General features: G+C 34.2%; 1 protein-coding gene and 1 long non-coding RNA gene across 7 annotated transcripts in view; one reads left to right on the top strand and one right to left on the bottom strand.

The window, feature by feature from the left end:
- The window catches only part of LOC128548944 (mucin-2-like), a 58,512-nt gene extending 43,429 nt beyond the window's left edge, over positions 1-15,083 (top strand). For 2 of the 6 annotated variants that reach the window (XM_053524697.1, XM_053524695.1), the window contains 8 exons: positions 6,247-6,396; positions 9,303-9,419; positions 9,882-9,932; positions 10,821-10,973; positions 11,829-11,948; positions 12,524-12,979; positions 13,741-13,860; positions 14,221-15,083. In XM_053524697.1, the coding sequence (XP_053380672.1) occupies positions 6,247-6,396; positions 9,303-9,419; positions 9,882-9,932; positions 10,821-10,973; positions 11,829-11,948; positions 12,524-12,979; positions 13,741-13,860; positions 14,221-14,330 (1,277 nt within the window). In that variant the 3' untranslated portion in view covers positions 14,331-15,083. The remainder of the gene's footprint in view (positions 1-6,246; positions 6,397-9,302; positions 9,420-9,881; positions 9,933-10,820; positions 10,974-11,828; positions 11,949-12,523; positions 12,980-13,740; positions 13,861-14,220) is intronic. The other 4 variants (XM_053524700.1, XM_053524699.1, XM_053524696.1 and 1 more) reach the window with 3 other exon arrangements.
- A 2,018-nt stretch (positions 15,084-17,101) lies between these two features.
- LOC128548945 (uncharacterized) lies at positions 17,102-20,512 on the bottom strand. The gene is made up of 2 exons (XR_008367359.1): positions 20,201-20,512; positions 17,102-17,553 (listed from the first exon to the last, which is right to left on the bottom strand). It is a non-coding gene; the product is annotated as an uncharacterized LOC128548945 (long non-coding RNA).
- Positions 20,513-21,187: the final 675 nt, after the last annotated feature.

The following is a 21,187-nucleotide window of genomic DNA, read 5'->3' as shown; positions in this document are numbered from 1 at the left end:
GCATAAAGACAGGAAAGAGAGGCTGAACCCATATATGACGCTAATTATATATCTACGCAAGATTCAATGTTTTTAATCGTACTTGAGTACTTCTACAAAAACTAACTTTTCTTGTTTTAACAGATCACAAATACTATCAATATTTAATGTAACTTTCAGTTCTACCACAGTACAAATATAATTTGATATACCCATGTTATTACATTTGCACAAGTTAACCCGTGGGCAGGATGCGAATTGGTTGCAAACTTAGTTTAAGGTATTTCTGCAAGTTTGATAAACCGGAAGTCATTGCGTAACGTCATTTATCCGGATAACGTAGAACAAAGCCTGGATTCGGTGTACGGAAATGATGATCATTTAATGGTTTAATGGGGACACGTGAGTAAAATGTATTTCAAAGCTAACGTTACTATCTTTCTAAAGTTAAAATAAGATATTAAAACATCTGACACAATTAATAATTTCAAATATTGTCTGAAAATTAGCTTGAAATTTGTGGATCACTTTATTCATGAGCAATTATCTAAAAAAAAAAAAAAAACAAGCACACGGAATTATACATTTTATTCACCATATTATAGGCCACATGTTTATCTACGACAATGAGAAGTTTTATTTCATAAATATCTACATTCAAGAAAAATATTCGCGAAAATATTATGAAATTTTTCCCATAGACTCATAATGAAAACTTGCGAGGTCTCCAAATTGTTCAAATCAGTCTAGCAAAAAATCAAGCACACGATCCTATTTTCTTTAATTGCCGAATTTTCTAAGTATATTCTGAAGTTTGAAAAAAAATCAATGTTTAATAACATTCTATGCTTTTAACATGTCTTTTGTGTTTGTAGTGTCCAACGTATAAGCGAAAGGATTAAGTCTTATTCATTTCCGAAATGTAAATGTTTTATTTCGAAAGCAATCGTTGTCTTTATGAGCAGTAATAATTAGCGGAATTAAGTTTTTCATGTTTTCTCTGTGAAATTTTGACTTTCAGATATGCGGTAATAGTGCAATATAATTAAAAATTATATCATGACATAACAGATTATAAATTGCATTAACACTTGCCTTGTTTTGAACATCAAGAAATGGACGTTGCGGTCAACATAATGCCTATCCGGAATATCGACTTGATTACATTTTAAAAGAGAATAATGTATTCTCTTTGGTCTTCATTCTATTGTGCCAAATAATCCTTGTACCATAGCAAAGATTAGTATAATGTTTACAGTTTTCACAAAATAGTAGTCACAATAATTCGAAAAACCACCTCAAGAAGATCTTTGACAATAGCATATACCACATTCTCTAAAGGATCTGAAAATTGAAACTGACTGTAAAATGTTGAAAAGTCCCATGTTTTGAAACTAAAAGCTACTCCTCCCTCTATCGAATGCAGAGAGTTGGAAACGTCTATATGTTAAAGTAAATGAATTGAGAACAAAATAAAGCATCAATGATTAAGAGGCGCTTCTTTAGTTTAGTAGACTAACACCTACGCCATGCAAACAGTAGTTTATCCGTAATATAAGTGTAAAACTGTTTCTTTAGTGATGCTGGTTTCCGCTGACACCTTGTTTCGAATCAAATATTGTTCAAGTACACATAACTTGTCATCAGTAACAGGAGGGTTCAAAGAGAGTTAAGATATTATTGTTTTGCACAACAACTTTTGCTGTGCGTAAGAATTTCCTCCCTAACTTCAACATCAAAAAGTTCTCGATATTGCAGTGTCGTGTATATACTATAACGCGAATTGGTAATAATTTTATCACAGTAGTGTGGTAGGTGGATCACCGTTTCTATTATTCATCTATATTTAATGTCAATATCATAACAGATCAGGTACCTGGATGGCTTACATTCTTGTATTTATATTAGACATATTCTACATTTTTAGCTCACATGTCACAAAGTGACAATATGAGCTTTTTTGATCGCGCAGCGTCCGTCGTCCGTCCTGCGTCCGTGCGTCCGTAAACTTTTGCTTGTGACCACTCTAGAGGTCACATTTTTCATGGGATCTTTATGAAAGTTGGTCAGAATGTTTATCTTGATGATATCTACGTCAGGTTTGAAACTGGGTCAACTGCGATCAAAAATCAGGTCAGTAGGTCTAAAAATAGAAAAACCTTGTGACCTCTTTAGAGGCCATGCTTTTCAATGGATCTTCATGAAAGTTATTCAGAATATTCACCTTGATGATATCTAGTTCAAGTTTGAAATCGGGTCACGTGCCTTTAAAAACTAGGTCAGTAGGTCAAATAATAAAAAGAGCCTTGTGACCTCTCTAGAGGCCATAGTTTTCATGGGATCTATATGAAAATCAGTCAGAATGTTTATCTTGATGATAACTAGGTCAAGTTCGAAACTGGGTCAACTGCGGTCAAAAACTAGGTCAGTAGGTCTAAAAATAGAAAAACCTTGTGACCGCTCTAGAGGCCATACTTGTGAATGGATCTTCATGAAAATTGGTCAGAATGTTCACCTAGATGATATCTAGGTCAAGTTTGAAAATAAAAATAGAAAAACTTTGTGACCTCTCTAGAGGCCATACTTTTGAATGGATCTTCATGAAAATTGGTCAGAATGTTTACCTTGATGATATCTAGGTCAAGTTGGAAATTGGGTCATGTGTCATCAGTAACTAGGTCAGTAGGTCAAATAATAAAAAGAACCTTGTGACCTCTCTAGAGGCCATATTTTTAAATGGATCTTCATGAAAATTGGTTAGAATTTTTATCTTGATGATATCTAGGTCAGATTCAACACTCGGTCACATGAGCTCAAAAACTAGGTCACAATGTCAAATAATAGAAAAAAACGACATCATACTCGGTTTAAAACTGTGTCATGTGGGGACAGGTGAGCGATTCAGGACCATCATGGTCCTCTTGTTACTTATGAAACTGTGTATTACCGGATTGCTGTATATAGAGCCTATTCTCTGTCGGCAAGGACAATGTCATTACGGGTCTAACAAACTTTCTTATTTAGGTTATTTTTTATATATGGTTTCATCCTAATTATATCAAATGTATGGAACTAATTAAAACTGAAAATGTTACTGATTTAAGAAAACTTTCAGGGTATGTATACAAGGCGTTTGAAAAACGAAACTTGCTTTTGAATTCAATACAGTAGTCATTCATAAATATTATTAAAAGTTTCTGTTCTGTTGTAACACTTGATATTTGTCATAATGTTACATAATGCTCTTACAGTCTCTCCCTCTTTCACAGATGTAACATGTACTTGGTATGAAATGTGCATCTATTGATATATTTATTGCCATCTTGCTTACACATATTGTATATTTTCAATGTGATTTCTTATGTGATTATGTTATATTGAGGCATGTACATGGGCCAGAATTGGCTTAATACATAATAAAGTTATTATATATACTCTGTAGCTATATGTATCTCAACACTTTAGGTAGTAGCTTTTAGACTCTGTAGTTACATCCATCTTACCTCTGTGATCAAGCGTTCAGTTAAAGGTCCATAATGCTTAATTTTTTTATCTTAAAACAGATTAAACAGCTTTCCAAATAGATGTTATGCGTACTTACATGGTTAGAAAGGCGCTACTTTTAATATTGCACATGAACTGTTATAGTTAGAGCCATAAAGGGAGATAATATAAAACAATAGAGTCAATAAAACATTCTAGTTAAAGAAAGTAATTATCAGAAAAAGGATTAAACAAGAAATTAACGTATTTTATGTTCATAACGGAAAATGTGGCAGCCACATTTTAAACAAAGGCATTATGAGCCTTTAAAGAGAATTCCTATAGATTTTTTCCTTTCATAGAATTTTTTTTTAATTCACACATATGATAGGAAAATTTGTGCTGAAAACAATGAACAAATAAAAACAATAGGTCACCAGGCTTGTTTTTGTGAAAAATTGTTTTGAACACACCCACTGTTGCTGAAACTGCCAGCGATTTTTGAACATTTTCATAATTTTCTGCTTTTTTATAAATACTAACCAAAATATACATCCAGGCAGCACAATACGATTTTTTCTTTTTACAGATTTTATTATATACTTATTTGATATCATAGTCATACTTGTAATACTCTATCCTTACAATAATGGGTACAAATGAAAAAAAATATTGTTTCATATTTACTTTTGTGAACTTTTTCAATGAAAAATACCCATAGTGAAGAATATTTTTTTTTAATTTTGAAAAAACTCTTTCATAGAATTTTTTCTTTTTCTTCTTGTGTATAGATAATTGTATTTTGAGCATAAAAATGGCTAAAAATGTATGGGACACCAGGCTAAATTGTATGTTAAGACCGCTAGAATACAACACCTGTTCGGACGGAAATGGCGCGAACCTGGCCAAATTGATTACATGTATGTCTGCTAAAAGTTTTTAAAAAGTTTTAAAAATTCTTAATTCTTTCTATAATTGAATACTAAATAATCTGAAAGGTGATATTGTCTTATCAGTACTAAGTCAATTATCTTACACTATATGAACAACACTGTCTTTGTACTAAAATGCGATGTGAAAACACAACCACAAAAATAGCAAGATACCTGTCAGGCATGATACTTGTCAATACAACATAAACCAGTATCAACATTTGATTACTGATATACCTTATCAAAAATGTTATTTCATTCAAAATCCCTCATATTTAAGATTGTCTGTAACATGTTTCAACAAATGTTGACTTCAGTTCAGTTTTCCATAGAAAGTGTCGGCTGCGCAGAAAGATGCGCATAAAAAACTATAGGAATTCCCTTTATAGGCTTCTTTAGTACTTTTTGTATTGACCATAACTTACGTATCAATATCTTGATTTTGTTAAAATTTGACAAAGAAATTATTATAACACTGCAGTGAGCTTTCCTATGTTTAAGGTCGAAGACAGCACATGTCAAAACGTTCTTGAATACGGCGCTAATTATATTACTCTCCTTGCAATTTTATTGAAATTGATTTCCTCAGTTAAAATGTGTGCAAAGCACGGTATATTCGATCTTATAAATCCAAGCTCAAAAGATGCTGTTTTCTATACATTAATATTGTATTTAATGGTCTTTGTCACTTAATTGATAGTATCATAATGGTACTTGCAATTATATCTGTTTCTTGCATACCAGACGGGGATTTCTGGTATTTTCACCGGGGTGTAAGATGACTCTTGTGCTGTAAATGACGTATTACGAACTATATATATGTAGCAGATTTATGTAGTAATTTATAGGTGTTTTTTTCATAAAACGGAATAAAAATCCAATACATTGATAGTTCCTTTTTGTTCCTTATAGTACATTTCTCGATTTAAAGAAATCGTAAGTTTATTAAAAAATACATAACGTTACGCTGCAAGTGACAAAACAAAACTGGAACTAAACATTGTTATTTGTCTTTGAAATGTCATGACGTCTTTCCTGTTTACGGACGTTGGTTTCCTGCGCTTTGTTTAAATACCCTGCTGCAAGAAAATAATTCTAAAATGAAAGTCGTTTGTTTAATTTTATTTATACTATTATTTCTTGATTATGGTATGCAAGAAAAAGGTTCTATCACCGACTGTAGGAGCAAATGGGAATATCCGACTCTCGGGTAACTGTTTACGCGGTAACCCGGCATAACCTCGTTACCGCCTTAAACAGTTACCCTCGAGGCCGAATATTCCCATCTGCACCTACAACCAGTGAAAGAATCTTAAAATATATTCAATTGGCTTAGTCGTGGGAGTGTTATATGTAAATTTCTCAATGCGACGTTATATGAATATGTAAATGTGAACATGTAGCTTTAGATTTACTATTTTATTCACCTTAACAGTTTCTTAATTTTACCATAAAATATAACCAGATCCGCTAATTCATTTTTGTTTCACAACAAACAAACAAATTACAATGTACAAAGTGATGCGCGATTTTATGGTGAAACAAAAATCACATGTCTTTACTATAATGATAATCTCAACTATCAACTAACGTTTCCCAAATTTTCAGCGTACTAACTACCATATATGGACAATTCTAACTCTTTTTGACCTGCAAGTAAGATAATCAACACTTTTGTTTCCAGACTTCTGTTCCAGACTTCATAGATTGTCTTTATGATACATATAAAGTTATTAGTCTTCTCCTGGCCCATGGCAACAATAAGGTTTTAGACTCAAGTATTAGAATTTGTGTACAGAAAAAATCAAATGCATATATTTATCTTATAATCATTCTTTTTCCATTAAAACAGCTCCTATAGGTTCTGCCTCGGCCGTAACAGCATCTCACTGTTTTGACCTTGACACAGACTGCGGTGATTATGGGATCGACTACATTTGCACTGGAGATTATATTCCATGGTCTAAAATACACTGTAACCAAACATGCAATTTCTGCCACGGTACTTGTATTTAAATGTATTGTAATGAGCAAGGAATGGAATCTATGATATTTATATATATAGAGCTGAACACGATATAGAGGTATTTTCATGAGTATGCCTTAGAGCTCTAATTAATATACCAGAAATGAAATTATATATGATGTTACAAGTATATTATTAACCTTTAGCCTGCTGCAGGCGAATTTAACAGCCTTTGCAAACAGCTTGGAACCAGATCAGACGCCGATTATCGGCGTCTGATCAGGTTCCAAGCTGTTTGCTACTCTGACAATATTTCTTCTAATTTTGGAGCAAATTGAATGAACTTTACAATTTTAGCAGACGACATTTCCAGCAGACGACTATTTATCTAGCATGCTAAAGGTTAAGATAGACAACGTATGCATTTTGTATGCTCGAAAAAGTACAATATTTATTTTAATGAGACCTGGTACGAAGACAAGCCAGTTTTTGTTGCTACATCAAAACTAATTTTGCTCATTTCGTCAATCTGTGAATCCCATTCATCCCTTAGTCTCAAAATGTGAACTTAAATTGCAAGAAATTTGTCATGAGATATGGTACATATACACGTAGCAGAAGTTCTAATCGGTCACCCTATAAAATGTAATTTTGTAAACGTACAGTACTATAGGTCTTAAAATGGTTACATTGAGTTACTAGTTTCTGTTCTATTCTTGTCAACGATGCATGTTTTCTTTAGCTGACTTAACTGAGGTAGAACAGTATGATAGACACGTATATCTTGCTAGGGGATGGACGCGTTTTTGCCGTTTGCTGCTTATTAGTAGAGAAAAATGATGTATCAAACTGGCGATATTTGTTTACATTTTGACAAACCAGAGGACAAAACATGTGCGATAGGTGTGAATCTACTTTACGATATTTAACAAAAGTGGTGGTCACATGAATTATCACTGTGTGTTTAGTCTGCCAAGTGTATCTTTGTTTGTGAAAGTGAAGTGAAGATAATCTATGTGGTCATCAACAGGGCAATATCGTTAAATAAATCGTTAAAAGTAAATACACTTAACAATGAAAATATGTCCTCTGTCAAAAAGAAGAACAGATAGATTCATAAACGCTTCCAGTGCTTTATTGGTAGGCATGGTCGTAATGAAACTACACACGATAAAAAACGTCTAAGAGATGCCACCGGTCTAGAGATGCGTCGTTTTTAATGTAAGACATAGGCAGGCATGTATATAAAATGTTTTTTTAGAACTGTGTGAAAAAAATTGACAGTAAAGAAGTGGATCGGTCACGATGTACCCATGTGCACCAAGACACACACTATGCATGTGAACTGAAATCTTAAAGCATTGCAAAATAACAGCTATTCGTTCTACCTGTTGTCTTACCACATCTTACATCTAATAGGGAAATGTCTCTAGCGCAAGACAGTGTACTATACCATGTTACTAGAGTTAACCAAGACATGATGTGCAGTAACAACGTTCGAATTTTTATTTGGCCGCGGCAAAATCTAGACCTTAACCCAGTTGAATATATAAAGGACTTGCGAACAAACAACTTCCGCAACGACATAATTTGATTATTTTGGTATAAGAACGTTAACCGAACCTGTAATGACATTACTCAAATATACAAGCAAAGATGCATTGTTTCAGCGAGGTCGAATTGTTTCGCTGTAACAACTGCAAATATTGAACAAACAAGATACTGATACAATTGTCAATTTTGACTTTACGGGTGATGCATTTCAAAAAAATATGTTACATGTTTACTTCTGTATGAATCTAGATATAATGAACTTTGGAAAAAAACACGCGAAACGAATTTGGTTATGAAATTGGAGATTTAAATATCAAATTTGCAAACTCGAATTGAATCCAGGTGATCGATTAGAACCTGTTCAGGGTAAACAAGGTATTTGATCTTGTCTGTCTATCCATCCCTTCGTTTGACACTGATTACCCCCAAATGCTGACCTTGCTATTTCTTTTTACGTACGAGATTTTTTCATGAAACAGAGTTTATAGATCGCTTAATGTCATTATAGAAATATGCAGGTTTTTATAATTGCAATACCAGAAACCGTGTTTACTGCAATAACAAATATGACATACACGGTTTCTGCAGTAGCTTTGAAAGTACAAACCATTTTTATGTATTATAAAAGACATGATAGCGTACGTGTGTTGCTAGGTAATAGTCTTGTTTGATTATTTGTTCTTTAAGCAACTTACATTTAAAATAATGTGATGAGACTTTGAACAAGTGCAAATTTTGCTCAGAAACGTGGCAAGTCTAACAGCATACCATATGATTCACTAAGTTGTCACAACCGTATTATCTTTCTCTTCAGTACGAAAAATATTTGTTTTCTGTAAGATGAACTTTGACCAGCTTCCAGCAACGTCTAACATGATAAGATGATTATTAGTTGGTTTTGGGTTTATCGCCGTTTTTTTCAACAGTATTTCAGATATATAATGGTCGACAGTTAACCTATCTGGTGTTCTCTGCTTCACTACCATTACTAGCTTGGTATCTGCAAGTAACTGCCATATGAATCAGAGGTAGAGGACGAATGTTTTCAGACAATCTGTTTTTTTTTTATCAAATCGTTACAAAGAACATAAGCCTCACTCTTTGATCGAACTCGTGACCCTACGATCCATAGATCCGCGCTCTCAAATCTGAGCTTAGTCGACCGGATGGATTAGATGATAAGAATTTTTTAAGCATATCAGAGTTAGCTGTGATAATTGCATGTAATGTAATTTTAAATGTGGTTGTTATCTTTAAGATGAGTTATCTATTTAAAACTGATTGATTGATTGATTGATTGATTGATTGATCGATGATTGATTGATTGATTGATTGATTGATTTTAGCACAAATTCTGCAAACACATGTTTTATTTTAAACATAAACAGATCAATGTTACGACAAAGATAGCGATTGTGCGGACTATGGAGTTGATTACATTTGTAAAGGAGACTATATTCCTTGGTCTGAACTGCACTGTGCAAAATATTGTAATTTATGTTCAGGTAACACAAAATTTATTTAAGTATATATTTTTTCAAAGAATGTAGGTACGGTAATGAGAAAAAAACTCAAGTTAATGTTTTACTGATTATTAAGGCTTGTACCATCTCGTTAAATTGATGAAAGCCGGAAGTTATAGGTAAAACAGTTAATATTCACCGCTGTGCAGTATAAGTCTAAAAGAAAACTTATATGCAACAGCGTTAAAGCAAATTGCAAACAAATCGAAACATTCTGTATATATCCCTGATGTTAAACAAACTAGTTTCTTTGACAGATTTCATGGCAATAAATAAAGACATTCCCTTACTTTTATCATTTGAAGAAGAAAGAAGGTATTTGAGGAATGAATTTTTTTATCATAATGCTATAATTTATTCAGTCAGTCACGGTAAACTATTTGGAAAAAATTGGCAAGGACTTTACTCCACCTCACTTATAATTTACCAGAATAATTGTTGTAGATGCAGCACCGCAGACCACTATGTCATATGGAGGGTCCACCACCACAAGAGGTAAAAACCTGGTACCTACTACAGTAGTGCGAAATTTCGAAAACAAAAGGAAGAATTATTATCAAATTATACGTAGATAAAAACTTTCTTTCATGCTTTCAAGATTAGTCAACATTTTTTGCTTCCATGCTATCCAAGCAAATGGATTTATTTTTTCCCAGTTGCTGCTTCATATATCTGCACAGTTTTATTGCATACTAATAGAATCCCCAAAAATGTAAAACGGTAGTTGGATAATCTGAACTTAAATTAGATTTTAGCCGCGCCATGAGGAAATTAACATAGTGGGTTTGCGACCAGCATGGATCCAGACCAGCCTGCGCATCCGTGTAGTCTGGTCAGGATCCATGCTGTTCACTTTCAAGGCCTCTAGTAATGAGAGAAACCATTAGCGAACAGCATGGATCCTTACAAGACTGCGCGGATGCGCAGGCTGGTCTAGATCCATGCTGGTCGCAAAGCCGCTATGTTGGTTTTCCCATGGTGCGGCTCATTTATGTTTGAATCTTTGCTGCAGACTTGAGAACATATGCAGGTCAAAATACGTTGTATTTTATATACTGTGTTACACAAGTACATAAAGACAACATTTTTATTCCTTAAAATGTTACATTGCCAGTTCCGAACTATTTTGTATATCAGAAATGATACAATGGAAGAAATACAGTTTTTTTACAACTTAAGTTGAATAAATAATTTGTAATGTACTCGAATTGATCTGAAATATCATGATTGAAAAAAAATCAAATAATTTATCATTTATACACACTTTTCTATATGTGAAAAATGGTTTCGTTTTCTTTTCAAAAATAAATCTTTTTAAAAAACAAACCACTTATCTGTTGCTTCCGTCTTAAAAAATATGTAATCTTTAATTCATCCACCAAGCAGAAGCTGTTACGACTGGCTCCACGGCTTCACCAGATCACTGCATTGATCTCGACAGTGACTGCGCCGATTATGGTACCGACTATATTTGTACTGGAGATTATATTCCATGGTCTAGGATACATTGTAACGAAACGTGCAATTTCTGTCATGGTATTTGTTTACGTTGGCTATAGTTTTGTGTTTTAAAGAATAAGTTTTTTTTAGGAATTTAAAAGGAAGTCGGTATTAATTAAAGGTATCAGTGTATACAGCTTGTTATTTGTTTAGATTAGTACGGTTTTAAACCTTTTCGTAAACTGCTACTGGATTGCGTGTAAATATTTCTCGGAAATAAGAATTTATACATGATTTATTCTTGTAAAGTCATTGTTTTATGAAGTCTTGGACAAAACGGTCATGTTTTTCTTTGTATTTGAAGCTGGTAATTTCTATCAAATCAAAAAATCTAAAACAGAAGTTGTTGGTATAGTAGGCAACACAACACTTTAACAGACGGCCTCTTCGGAGTCTTGATTGACTGTTATTTACTGTATTCAAACTATTAAAACTGTCTAAACTATGTATTTTTCAATGACGCATTAAAACAACATTTCAATTGAACATGCTATGAATTAGAATAATGTATGTCTTCTGTTTCTTTCTTTAAATTAGAATCAGTTAATTGTTTTGTCCATGATTTCACCAGAATGAAAACGTACGCCTCTATTAAATTCGCGTTGTAAACTACAGTCGCGTTGTAGTTGGTTGCTGAGTAAGTGGAATTTATAAACAATTTCCTGATGATTGCATCCACTTCTTTCCTCTTCTGTCGAATTATTTGCATCATGTAAACAAATTTCATTAGTAAAATTGTCTATAGAAAAAGGTAATGGGTAAACAACACGGTAGAAGGTACGTAAGTAGTTTAAATGTATACAAATATTACCTGTGATAAAGCGCTTTGAATATGCTAGGAAATTACCACGCTAATATGTATTCTAGAAACACAAGCTTTCTTTTGAATAGATAGATGCTTCGATCAAGACAATGATTGCGCAGACTATGGTTCGGATTATATTTGCAAAGGAGATTATTTGCCATGGTCTGAACTTCATTGCGCAAAATTTTGCAAGCTGTGCTCGGAAGGTAAATCCACGGTCATATCTTTTTACAGGGTTGCCTAGGATAATATATTATATTTTGCATACTTATAATTTGTGCTTTTCTGTTATTTGTAATCTTTACAAACATCAGATAAATTAACATTTTAAAAGTTTCAGTATGTGAAAAAATTGTATACTTGATAATACGTTATTGATATATGATTATGTATGATGTGGATTAGACTCAGTTTGTTGAAACTCGAAATCCCTCTTATAACAGTAAATATGCTTAGAATTCGAAACTGTAATACTCAAGACTGTATTTACTTTCTAATCAGAAACTTAGAAACATTAGAGACGAGTAGATTCTTACCATAACAACATAAATAAGATGTACATATTTTAAAAGTTTACATGACAGGTCATGCCACAACACCTACAAGATTTGCTCTGAATGGTATGCTCAATAAAGAGAAGTATTATAAGTAAATCTGTTACGATTGTAAAACGGCCCAAGTTTCTTTTTCTTTGTTCATTTATGACGAAAAAACTATTGATAAAGGACCTGTTTTCTGCACTTGTAAAATCAAAAAAAATCTTTGTTCTTTTACTTGTTAGCAACATCGCCAACAACAACAACCAAAGCGACAACAACAATGAAAATAACGACTACGACACCAACAACCACGCCGAGAAGAACAACAACCCAAACAACTATTTTACCAACAAATACGACAAGGAAGCCTACCACAACGGCACCGACAACAACAACAACAACAACTAAAAAAGCGACGCCATTACATACAACAACAATTCCTTCAACAACGGCGCCTACGACAAAAGCTTCTACAGCAATACCAAAACCACCAGCAACAACAACCACGACACAAACAACTACAGTACGCACAACAACACCTACAACGACACCCACAACAACTCCTACAACAACAACTCCTACAACAACAACTCCTACAACGACAACGCCTACAACAACAACACCTACAACAACGACACCCACAACAACCACAACACCAACAACTACCACGCCTACCACTACAACGACTCTATCTCCAAGTAATTATATATAGCTCAATCCCCATTTTCGTATCAAAAGAAAAGCAACAAGTCTTTAATTACCTAGGCTGAAAATGTAGAGATACTAGAAAATGCAAACTGGTTAGGACGAATTTCAGTCGTTGAGAAATAAGAGCAGTACAGGTGTAAGGTAAAAATACCGTTGTTAAATTAGAGCAGTAAAGGTGTTAGGTGAAAATGCCTTTGAGAAATTAGAGCAGTAAAGGTGTTAGGTGAAAATACCTTTGAGAAATTAGAGCAGTAAAGATGTTAGATAAAAATGCCGTTGAGAAAAAAGAGCAGTAAAGGTGTTAAGTGAATATAACGTTGTGAAATTAGAGCAGTAAATATGCTATGTGAAAATGCCTTTGAGAAATTAGAGCAGTAAAAGTGTTGGTAGGTGAAAATACCGTTGCAAAATTAGAGCAGTAAAGGTGCTGGTAGGTGAAAATACCCTTAAGAAATTAGAACAGTAAAGGTGTTATGAGAAATTAGAGCAGTTAAGATGTTAGGTAAAAATGCCTTTGAGAAATTAGAACAGTATTGGTGATAGATGAAAATGCCGTTGGGAAATTAGTGCAGTAACGGTATAAAGTGAAAATGTAATTTTCTATGAATTAACATCTCAAGTACTTGAAATCAAGGAAGATAACTTGCAATATAGTTATAAAATCGATCAAACAGTTTATTGTTTTGTTATAAAATGCTCTGTGTATCCTGGTTTGAAGAAATAGTTCGTCTTCAATATTTCTTCTCTGTAGGCGAGGCATGTGGTAATAAGGTGTCTGACTGTCACAGCTACAAGCTGGAACTATGTACCGACCTTGACCAGAGGGAGTGGATGTGGGACAACTGTAGAGGGCACTGCAAAATGTGTCTACGTACGTCATTATTTACCCTTTAAAATTATGCCGTCTATATTTTATGACTAATCGTAGTACCTGAAAACAATTTCTTAACATTAGTTGCTGATGAAACAACATTCCCTTTCATCTTTTGCAGTTCGACTGGAGATATTATTCACGAATGAGCGATTAACACGCGGGTCACATTGTGTATTTCAGGTCTAAGTTATCTTTCACACAGGAGCATTTGACAAGTGTGCAAATTGCATAAAGCTGTTTCGATTGTGCCCATTTAAATATCTTACTCTAGGGAAAGACACATATTTAATGAATTTCATAATATTTTGTTATTTTAAAACTTCAATGACATACACGTGTGCATTTTGTATTTTACAGAAAACAGACCATGCAAAGATGCGACACAAGGTTGTGCAGATTTCAAGGATATGATATGTAGTGATCCGAGTATGAGTTTAGAATGTAAAGATACGTGCGGTATTTGTTAGAGAAGCATTAAAAACAATGCACAGTCGCACCAATTTTGTAGCCTAAATCATATTTTATTTATATTTTACAAAACTGTCGAAATTTCATGTTTTCTATAAAGTGGGAGGAATGTTGCCGTCATGAGATAATCAGGTGTGGTTTTTGACATATTTTAAAGATACACCGTGCTATTTCAGATAGTATAATAGTTTCGTTTTAAATAAGAATAGTCTGTATATAATACATATTCATTATTATTATTATTAATTATAACTCCTTTGCATGTTCTATACCCTAGCAGTTGTCATACGTTTTTAATGTTTCTATATAACATCTTGATTGGCCATCCCTAAAATCGCACAGTTTAAGCATAGGTATTAGGTTCCGAATAGAAAACGTCAAATGTAAGCCATGTAACGCCATGTTGGTACATCCCTAAACTTACACAATCAAAACATATATATAAGATTTGTCCAATAGAAAACGTCAAATGGAATGATGGTATATCCTTAAAAATAGCACAGTCTGATCATAGATATTAGGTTTTCCAAATTGAAAACTTTAAATGTAAGCTATTATATCATGATGGCACATCCTTAAAATAACACAGTCCTAACATAGCTATTACGTTTTCCCAATTGAAAAAATTAATGTTACCTATGCAAATTATTGATGACACGCCCCTTAAAGAAACATTTCTGAAACATGTTAGCTTAAAAACATATATTTTGTTTTGCTATATGTTTGGGGTATATTAAACTTTTAAACCCTTCTTTTCATTTTTGTCATCTGCTATTTTTTCCGATGTAATAAAATAAACATCACGTTATTTGGGGAGCTCGGTTGTGAATTCCACCAGTTCGTAAAGGAAGAATTCCAATGAAGTGTACTGGACAGTTCCTACAGTTCCGTTTAAAGTAGGTTGTATGAGTATGATACTTATCACTTTCATTTCATTTCAGTGTAACATTACTTATAACTCAGTCACGTGTGTAAACCGGCGTAATTATTTGCCTGTAGGTGCAGTTCCGAAATACATGTATGCCTAACTTAAAAGAAAATGCACACTTCACGTATGATGCGCCTACGAATCACATGCACATAGAAAAACGAAAGTCGAAACAAAATGAAAAAAAGTCAAAACGATGATGGTAAACACACACAGACGAACATGGTGGGGGTAAGAGTGAGGTTGGGTGCGCACCATAAACCGGTTTAAGCTCCCCAGTGGTGTTTTCGCCACTGACCGTTCCAAGGCGGTGCCCCACTGTGTTCCTTTGTTTGTTCGTTTTGTCCTAATGTGTTGGCTTTGTGTGTGTGCGCGTGTATGTGTACGTGTGTGTTTGTGGTGCACGCATCTGCGTGCTGTGGATTTCATTTTGGGGAGGCTGCATTTTTGGTACGTGGCATTCCCTGTTTGGTATTTGTCTTTGTTTTTTTACACTTTTGACACCATGTCTGTAGGCCCTAAACGAATGGTGCAGACATGACTGACTGATGTCTCATTTCCCCAGTGGTACACAAGTGAATAGAAACTGTAACTAATGTTTCACGATAGGAAAATATAACATGTTTGGCCATAAAATTGACATTTCTAAAGATATTTTAAATTTTTAAAAAGATTATGTAGTAGACTACACAGTACCGCCTTGACGACCTTTAGAATGCCGTATAGTTTATATATGGTTCGTTTGAATTAAGTCGCAGTTCGCGGGAAACCCTGTTACGGATTAGGTTGCTCAAACAGTATGAGTTAAGAATAACTCCAGACACTTTCTAGACGTATACTAGTAGGTAAAAGCCGGTGACTAATGAAAGCAACAAACTGTTGAAAAAAGAACATTTGACCCTAGGTAAACTGTGGTTTGCTCTGGATATGCACAATATGTCCCATTAAATGGTTCTGCGCCAGTAATACAACCAAACTGTTGCAACGTGTTGTTAAGTGGTATTTCTAAAAGCGCTTGGCGCTCAGCATGAAGAAGATAGTGCTAGGACTGGTCAGCCCGGTGTCAGTATAATGTGACTGGGTGGGGTATCATGCCACGTGTCTACGGCGTGATATTCCAGTGAAGCAGCACTATAAAGTTGAGCATTGTGCCCATTGCTACAAGTAGACACCGTCGTTTATATGACTGAAAAATTGTTGAAAAAGACGTTAAACCCGAACACACACACACACACACACACACACACACACAACCAGATGCAAACACACACACACACACACACACACACGCACGCACACGCACACACACGCACACGCACACACACACATACAATTCTTAAAGCATGTTGGACAAGCTACAGTGCATCATCTAGAACACACAAAACATTCGCATTGGGACGTCCCACTATTGTCTTGAAAGAGCTGCCCATTAGATATAGAGCTCAAATATGTTTGATCGGATAGTCTATTAGATGTTACAGTATCTGTACTCGTATTGTCTGTGTGGCAGTAGAAATGAGAGGCGTGATGAGCATTGACTGATTCTGGGTGCATTTAATGTTTTAAAGAATTTAGCTGTCGTCTATTATCATATTTGCTAAAGTTTTCAATATTTTCATTTTACATATTATTGGCTAGGGGGCGTGGATAGTAGCTTGCATGTCCATGAACAGGCTCAATCAAACGAGCCTGCAACATTTTCATATATGTCCTGTTGGGCGACCTGTGGTTTTTCACATTTTCTATTTTACACACATATCCTCTTCAAGATAAATTCGGAGCTCTACAAGCCTGATTAGAAATAACAGTTTTTCTTCCTTCATATAAACACAGCAATCAATCTAAATTTTTCAAGATTTTGTCTTTATTAAGACATTGTTAGCAATTTCTTTCTTCAGTGCTTTAACAATTCAAGAAATATCAAAGTCACATTTTTGTAACGGACAGTAACATAAAATAAGAATGTTTTGAAATAGTTGTCAAGAGGTTGTTCTTTTCTGTTTTTCTTTCTCCCTGGTAGATTTTTTATTAAGTCAAAGGTTAAAGGTTGCAACATGTCTAGCTAAATTGGTATCTTGACGCCAACAGAACCTGAGGCTCCATTGTCACTGACTTCTACATTATAAGTTGTTTGAACTCCAGAGCCGCTTGAACCTGTACCAGTACAAGACATACTCACACCGATGGAATCGTCAATACTAGGGTTGCTTACTGTGCACGTCGGGCCATTCCCGGTGCTAGAACTATTGCTGCTTCCTGATTGGCTGCCTTGGGATGACATCTTGATAATCTATCTTGAAATAAAGAAAACCATTTTTACCATAAATAATTCACGTATCAGAGGGTATCTTAATTATACATGTTCTCAAGTGAGATATACTTTCTAGATAATTACCGTTTGTTTAAATGGTGAGACAAGATCAGGTAGGGAATTTGATGGGTGACATATTATGTATCATTAATTCTAATATGCTTTAACATGCAATTACACTGACGATGGGTCGTTACAGTTCAATGGAAGATATTTCCGTGCCTGTATAACACTTGGAAGGTTTCTTTATATGTGTTTGTGAAATCAAAGTAAGAATGGTAAAAAGCCCAAGTTTCCCAGCAATGTGCTGGTGCAAAATAAAACCATTTATCTGTAAATTGGGAACAGTATCTTAATAACAGTTTATGGTATAACTTAGTAGATATAACATTGAAAAGATCAAAACATTTTCCCAAAAAATGTTTGGTTACTTATTATAATAGTTGTAATAAAACGTGTGAGTATATGTACCCGTGTTGTTTTAATATTTAGGTGCTTACAGAATATTGCAAATCATACATTAATCACTGTAGTCACTGTAGTGATGATTCCCCACCACCTTTGATTACGCTCTTGATGTGCAAAACCCTTAGACAATGATTATTTCGTAGTAGTGTTGACATTACTCCAGGTCGTATTCATTCTCCCAAATAGTTAATTATTACTTTGTATTCATAACTTATATAAGATGTGCGTAAATTTAACGTTAATCGGATTGCGAAAGCCATTCACAAATATGGAGTTGTGTGTGATAGATTACCATGGTAATTGTAAATGAATTTACGTCATGATGAGGGAATTGCATTTCTAGTAATGAGTTTCAATCGCATTGCCTAATAAGTTTGTTCTGACTTACGTTGCTAGGTTACTCTCACTGGCGTATGTAGGATTGCGTCTACGTCAATGATTTGCGTCTACGTCAATGTTAGGAATGTGCTTACGTCAATATTACTCATGTGTATTGCACATTATCTTCATAGGGATCCGTCACGTGCTATGATAGAGGGGATTTTTTTTGGTTTAAAATGTTTTTAGAAGAAAATTCAAGAACTTATATGTGAAAAAAAAATCATCCATAAATAACATAAATATAAACAAGGGGTGGAACATGGCCAATTTCGATCTTGTCAACTACCTTCTTGTACCCTATTCTATCGCGCCACATATTTGTAATATCCGACTCATAACCACTGAATTACATGAGCAAAGGCTCACTCTAACTGAAAATGTATACTTTTCCCACCTTAAAATGTTCAACAAAGCCGTAATTTATAATTTTATATATGCCGACACAGCCGTGTTTTCATCTTGGACACACAGTCGTAAAATATAAACACGATCATGTCCAGGTGTAAAATGCAATAAATAGCCGTAGAACGTGGTGAAACAAGTTATGGTTCTTAAGAATGATAATAAATACACTAACTGCAAACATTTACACACCTCGGAAAGCTCTATCGACGAAGAATTCGTGTATTTTGTCTTTCTCGCTCTATTTTCTATCATTTCTCGGCATGTTGATATCACGTGACAATCGTCAAACACAGTTCATGGAACCTGTGTTCTGATTGGATGACTGATACAAAAAATGATTATGTGACAATTCTAGTGTCATGGACGGAAAAGAAGAAATATTTGTTAGAAATGATAAAAATACACGAATCCTTCACCAATAGAGCTTTCCGAGGTGTGTAAATGTTTGCAGTTAGTGTATTTTTTATCATTCTTAAGAACCATAACTTGTTTCACCACGTTCTACGGCTATTTATTGCATTTTACACCTGGACATGATCGTGTTTATATTTTACGACTGTGTGTCCAAGATGAAAACACGGCTGTGTCGGCATATATAAAATTATAAATTACGGCTTTGTTGAACATTTTAAGGTGGGAAAAGTATACATTTTCAGTTAGAGTGAGCCTTTGCTCATGTAATTCAGTGGTTATGAGTCGGATATTACAAATATGTGGCGCGATAGAATAGGGTACAAGAAGGTAGTTGACAAGATCGAAATTGGCCATGTTCCACCCCTTGTTTATATTTATGTTATTTAAGGATGATTTTTTTTCACATATAAGTTCTTGAATTTTCATCTAAAAACATTTTAAACAAAAAAAAAAAATCCTCTCTACCATAATTTTTTCCCCTCTATCATAGCACGTGACGGATCCCTATGATTATCTTATGATTGTACCCTGTGGTACGAAGCGTGCAAGAAGTTTTATTCGAGATTTAATTTGGCGAGAGAACAATTTTGTAGACAAAATGAATAACATTAAAACTAGAAAACCAACTTTGCTTATTTATCAAAAACTAAGGTGAAGTATTATTAAACTGCGGACTACGCTACCTATTAAGTCCCAGTAAATTATGCACAAATAAACTTTGCACAGCCACCCAAATCATAATACTTTATATACTAAGTCAAAATGAATCCCAAAAAAATACAAGTGCAAAAATTACACAATGTACTTCGTACAAAATTTGTACCAAAGCAACAATATGGGTAGTTATTATTAATGTATTCTTTTGTACGCAGAATTTGTACCATAACCTTGAGCATTTTATTTGTAATGGTATATATTAATTTAGAAACAAAAACTTTCATTAATAAATGAAATAGACTTACCTGAAACCTTTGAAAAATGTTATCTCCTTTACGCAAAATATTCAACAATGAAAAAGATTTAATGTTTAAAGTGTATTTATATACACAACTCAAGATATCGTTTATGACCATATCAAAGTAATGTCTGTTTCACGTTTTCCTTGTTTCATGACAGATTGTTTAACAGTCGCATATAAAGCCTTTGAGCACATTTATTTTACAAAATTACACGAAAATTCGTTGTATCTAACACCCTATATTGGCCACTCCGCATTCGAAACATTAATTGCAATTATATCGAGATAGTAAGATTTCAATTTTTCTCTTACCCGTGAGAAGGAGTATCCCTGTTTGATATTTCTATCTAACCTGTCTTTTGACTTTGGGACACGATGGGAATGAAAAATAAGGGAATGTTTACTATTAATAGATTTTAATATCACAGTGGTGTTTTCTGCTACTGACCGTTCTTAGGCGGTGCTCCACTGTCTTCTTTTATTTGTTCGTTTTATCCTCGTGGTCTTCACTGCAATTTTCTTAGAATTTTAGAAACGAACCCTGATTACGTTTACATCATAGCGTTAGTATGACACTATAAAACAATCATCATTTCCTCATAACAGGTGGATTGTTGTTGCAGGAATATAAATTAACCGACCAAAAAATAATTCGACACAGAAGGCGATGGATATAATTACACCGCAATCCTCCCTGTCGTGGCATTGGAATCACCGCTTCTGCGTTAGCTATGGTGTGTTGATGACGTTAGTTTGTCAACTAAGATATGTTTGCATCCGAAAATCGATAGTTTTAATAACGGGAAACTGATATTTACATGCGACACAGTTTGATATTGGACAAATAAGATATAAAGTCGAATGGTTCTCGTTATGTCCACTACTATACATCTTGTTATTTACATTTTCACTATCGCAAACTATTTTAAAGCATTGCATTACTGGAGTTCCTTTTATTCCATTGAGACGAGACAGGACGCCATCACTATTT

This window comes from Mercenaria mercenaria, chromosome 15 (assembly GCF_021730395.1).
Source record: "Mercenaria mercenaria strain notata chromosome 15, MADL_Memer_1, whole genome shotgun sequence".
Taxonomy (NCBI): domain Eukaryota; kingdom Metazoa; phylum Mollusca; class Bivalvia; order Venerida; family Veneridae; genus Mercenaria; species Mercenaria mercenaria.
This window is presented reverse-complemented; position numbering and strand designations above follow the sequence as displayed.